The sequence below is a fragment of the Monopterus albus genome, unplaced genomic scaffold (assembly GCF_001952655.1).
Source record: "Monopterus albus unplaced genomic scaffold, M_albus_1.0 scaffold123.1, whole genome shotgun sequence".
NCBI classification, from domain to species: domain Eukaryota; kingdom Metazoa; phylum Chordata; class Actinopteri; order Synbranchiformes; family Synbranchidae; genus Monopterus; species Monopterus albus.
The window spans coordinates 462,146-466,721 of record NW_018128003.1 but is presented as its reverse complement, the minus strand read 5'-3'; the positions used below and the strand labels follow the sequence as shown (position 1 = coordinate 466,721).

General features: G+C 37.8%; 1 protein-coding gene across 1 annotated transcript; it reads right to left on the bottom strand.

Moving 5' to 3' along the window:
- Positions 1–5: 5 nt before the first annotated feature.
- htatip2 (HIV-1 Tat interactive protein 2) lies at positions 6–4,040 on the bottom strand (the record flags this gene model as incomplete). Its single annotated transcript, XM_020612328.1, has 7 exons — positions 3,876–4,040; positions 3,636–3,843; positions 2,428–2,617; positions 2,207–2,314; positions 918–1,055; positions 727–788; positions 6–204 (listed from the first exon to the last, which is right to left on the bottom strand). Coding segments are annotated over exons 1-7 (939 nt in total), but the record flags the coding sequence as incomplete, so codon positions are not given.
- Positions 4,041–4,576: the final 536 nt, after the last annotated feature.

Here is a 4,576-nt window from a genome sequence, read left to right as displayed (position 1 = left end):
CTCTTTCCCAGACTGGCAATGGCTTGGTTCTCAAGGATCTCCGTCTTCTGCTCAGGTTGAAGCAGAGTGTTTGACACCATTGCTTTTGCCACCATTTGGATTGGGATGGACATGGATTTAGAGCCCACAGCAAAAAGAGCACCAAAGAATTTCCTGGCCAACCACTCGCCTGGCCGACTCTTCTGTTTATCTACCAATAAAAACCTGTTGGAGAAAAACACAATTGATGAATTAGAGACAGTATTAGGTTATTTAATAGTCAACAACAACTTCATACAACAGGCTTGACATCTTTTGTTCTGGGATAATTAACATTTATTCTTCATATATCACACTAGAATGACTTGGGTAGAGTTAAAGTCATGTACAATAAACAATGAAAAAGCAGATTTTATCATTTTGAATTTGATACACTAAATGTTCACACAACACTATTATGGTACCACCCATGATTTCAACCAAATATCACATCATAAAAGCCTTGATCACTGGTTCAAGTTTAATATCTAACTGAAAAATTAGCAGCAGGGGAGATCAAAACAAACCTGATTGCAGTCCCTGAAGTAAAGACTACTTTAACATTACCTTAGGTTCATGACATTGTGTGTTTACACAATATTTCTGTTGTAGATTATGTATTTATGTACTGTATGTATTTTGTTTTTAGTTTGAGTACAACTTTCCATACCTCATATTGTGAATATCTGAATGAACGAGATTACTCACCCTGGTCTGTAAATGGCAAGTCTGTCAAAACCTAGCGCCTCAACATCTGCTTCCACTTGTCCCTGAAAGAAAATCCATTCATGTTGATCTTTTACTTATGTCCTTATTTACTGAGAGATACACAGAGAAGCTTCAGTTGAGAAAAAGACGGCTTCAGTAAGTGAAACTCATTAGAGAGGGAAATAAAATACCTTGACTTTAAGATAGAGGAAGTTGCTTTTTTTATCTGCTCCTCTGGAGGACTCCAGGTGGAACTGTGTGCAGCCTCCTGACTTGGCAAGCTCAGCTGATTTTAGAACATAGTCATGATCAACACGGATGAATCCTTCCTGAAGAAAAATATTACTTTAACACCATTCTGACAATGCTGACAAGTGACAAAAATAAATTTAAATTAATATCTAACTGAAAAATTAGCAGCAGGGGAGATCAAAACAAACCTGATTGCAGTCCCTGAAGTAAAGACTACTTTAACATTACCTTAGGTTCATGACATTGTGTGTTTACACAATATTTCTGTTGTAGATTATGTATTTATGTACTGTATGTATTTTGTTTTTAGTTTGAGTACAACTTTCCATACCTCATATTGTGAATATCTGAATGAACGAGATTACTCACCCTGGTCTGTAAATGGCAAGTCTGTCAAAACCTAGCGCCTCAACATCTGCTTCCACTTGTCCCTGAAAGAAAATCCATTCATGTTGATCTTTTACTTATGTCCTTATTTACTGAGAGATACACAGAGAAGCTTCAGTTGAGAAAAAGACGGCTTCAGTAAGTGAAACTCATTAGAGAGGGAAATAAAATACCTTGACTTTAAGATAGAGGAAGTTGCTTTCTTTATGTGCTCTTTTGGCGGTCACCAGGTGGAACTGTGTGCAGCCTCCTGACTTGGCAAGCTCAGCTGATTTTAGAACATAGTCATGATCAACACGGATGTATCCTTCCTGAAGAAAAATATTACACCATTCTGACAAGTGACAAAAATAAAAACCTCACATGTTCATATTATAAAGAGTAAACTAGTCACTTAGAACAAAGAATCAACAATCCATTATGTGTATCTTAATTATGGATGAACAATAATACCAAAATATTGTTTATCATCTTATTCATACAATAATACTGTGACAAAAATCTTACTGAGATAGAGATTGTTTCATGATTATGTTATACAAATAAATCACAAGAAGCATAACTTGCCAGAACAGGTCACAGTCTCAGATCTTCAAGCCCTGACAACATGTAAATAATACAGTCACATCTGACTGAATGGGACAAACATGAGTTCAACATTTTATGTTTGATTTCTGAACACCTTAAAAAGCACTGTGAAAATTCTCTGGTGCAAGTGCAAGTTGGCTGCAAAGACACTGCTCCGTTATTGCTGCCCACAAACAAACCCATCATATTCCAACCTATAGATGGCGCCAATGTAACATCTTTATTAAGTGGCTGGTGAAGAAGTTAAACTTACTGCTCCTGCTTTCGCTCTGGTTGTTCCCAGACAGCAGTAACCAACATCATGGCCCTGGAAGGCAGCAGCATAGTCATCAAGCTTCTCAAAATCCACCACCTCTTGTACCTGAAACCACAGAAAACACTGTGTCAAGCAATTAATGGTCCACATGATGAATCTCAGGTAATAGAATCTTAATAAAGAAAGCAGCCAAATGACTAGAGAATCATTTCACTGACCACTTTTTCATATGCTTTGTCCTCAAAGGTGAGTGCTCTCCTTCCAATGAGAGTAATCTTAGAGAATATGCGGCGCCCTAGCAGCTCTTGAAGCAGCACTTTGCCTGTTTCCCCGGAAGCACCGAGAATAAAACAGCTTTTATTCTGCTGCCGGAAGTTTTCCTCCAGGGTCTTCATGTCCTCAGTCATGCTGTGTTCCAAAACAAATGGACTTCTCTGTTAGCACCTTGAAGATAAACTGACATATTTTATGCAGATAATGGATGCATATGTTAAATGTGGTGCACAAACATTGTTCTTCACTCAAAAAGTCACGCAAACAATTCAAACACCAGTCCTAACGTTAACGGTGTTTTACAAAAACCAAAGCATTTTCATGGATTTGTTGATAATGGCGTCTGCATTGACGCAGTTTCTTCTTGGATTACACGAAGATACCCAGGGAGAAACGTAACATTAAGCCATCTCGGTTAAACCAAATTTCTACTTCTTACTGGTGTTCACATTTCTGGAACCATTGTAACTGCCATTGCCACTAGCTTATAGTTACGTGCACATTCACGGTAATGTTGCATATACGCTTTGTTGTACCCGGTACTTTTTACCATACTGACTCTGAGAGACGAGACAGTCCAAGTAACTTCAAAACAGTGCTGATTTATTCAAAGGATCACAGGTAAAATTAACATTACACGCTCAGGTATCTTGCACCTCCAAACTGCTTGCAGGCAGATGTAAGATGAAAGACCCTGAACCCACCAGGCCTATACATTATATCCCCTCGGTTGCCAGCTTATAGCATTAGTCAAAACATGAAGCAAATCAATGTGTGTGTGTGTCTGTTGATTAAGTGGTGTGTAGCTAAAAACATTCTCTCACGACCTCTAGTAACATGTCGTGACTTAAACATAAGAACATATTATGGCTAAGGCTACAGTTATACACGTCATAATAATAATATTAAACACCCTGTCTGCTGACAGTCATCAACTCTTCTCTCTAGTATCCTTGACCAGATGTACCCTGTAGAAACTCATAAGCATGCCTAAGCATTTAACAGTCTAACTAGACATCCTATCTCCACTAAACATTTCTAATACATAAAGTATCTATCCAATATTTATCTGACTAAAAATACCTAACACGCTACATGCTCGAACCAGCAATATATATGTAATTAAGCCCACATCGCGCACAGCTGTTCTCACCTGGTATATTTAATCGGCTCAGCGTCTTCAAAATAATTCAAAACCGCTGCAATTACAACAACAGCGACAGTTAAGCACCCGGTCGCTTTTCCAAGAGCGGTGATCAATTGTGTTAAAACGAACATCGCAACGATTAAACCGCCAAAACACTTCCTGGTTGCTTCATATTTACTGACGGTGCTGTCCACGTGCTGTGTTGACAGGCTATGTACGCTGGCACGTGCTGTGTTGACAGGCTATGTACGCTATGTCCCATGTGGCTACTAAATGGCATGGGTTCACAGCAAGAATATGCACAGCATCTTTTATTTATTTGGTATGATATTGCAGTAGAAGCCCTGTAAGAAAGGGAGAACTACTTAAACAGAGCGCGTTCTGTCTTAAGGTCAACGCATGCGCAGTTGATTTCTGGGAGACTTTTTTTTTTTATCTAGTCTGGTAGGCTGCCTTTACTTTTGACATATTGGTGTATAAATAGTATCAGTCTGTGGATGCTAGTTACTTTTTTCTTTTGTTTTTAATTTATTGACTGACCACTATCACAACATACAATAAAAGCCAACAAGTGGCACTGCAAAACACAAAACTAGACAAATACAATAACAACATGACATGTAAATACATAGAATACAACACATATAAAACTTACATAATCACAAACACATTGCACATATCAATACCCACCTGTTCAGAAAATACACAAATACAGAAAACAAACACAAAGGTGATTGATAACAAAAACAAGCTTAGTGTTATTAACAGTAATCATATGATTTATTGCAGCCTATATTATATATTAAGGGTGCTTTTGCTACATAAAACCAATATTTTCAGCTTATAAACCCTTTAAAAGAGTTAGGCCTACATTATACTTGCCTTATGAGAAAGTACCATGAGGTTAAGTATAATGTAGGCCTAGCTCATATTGATGGCAAAGGATT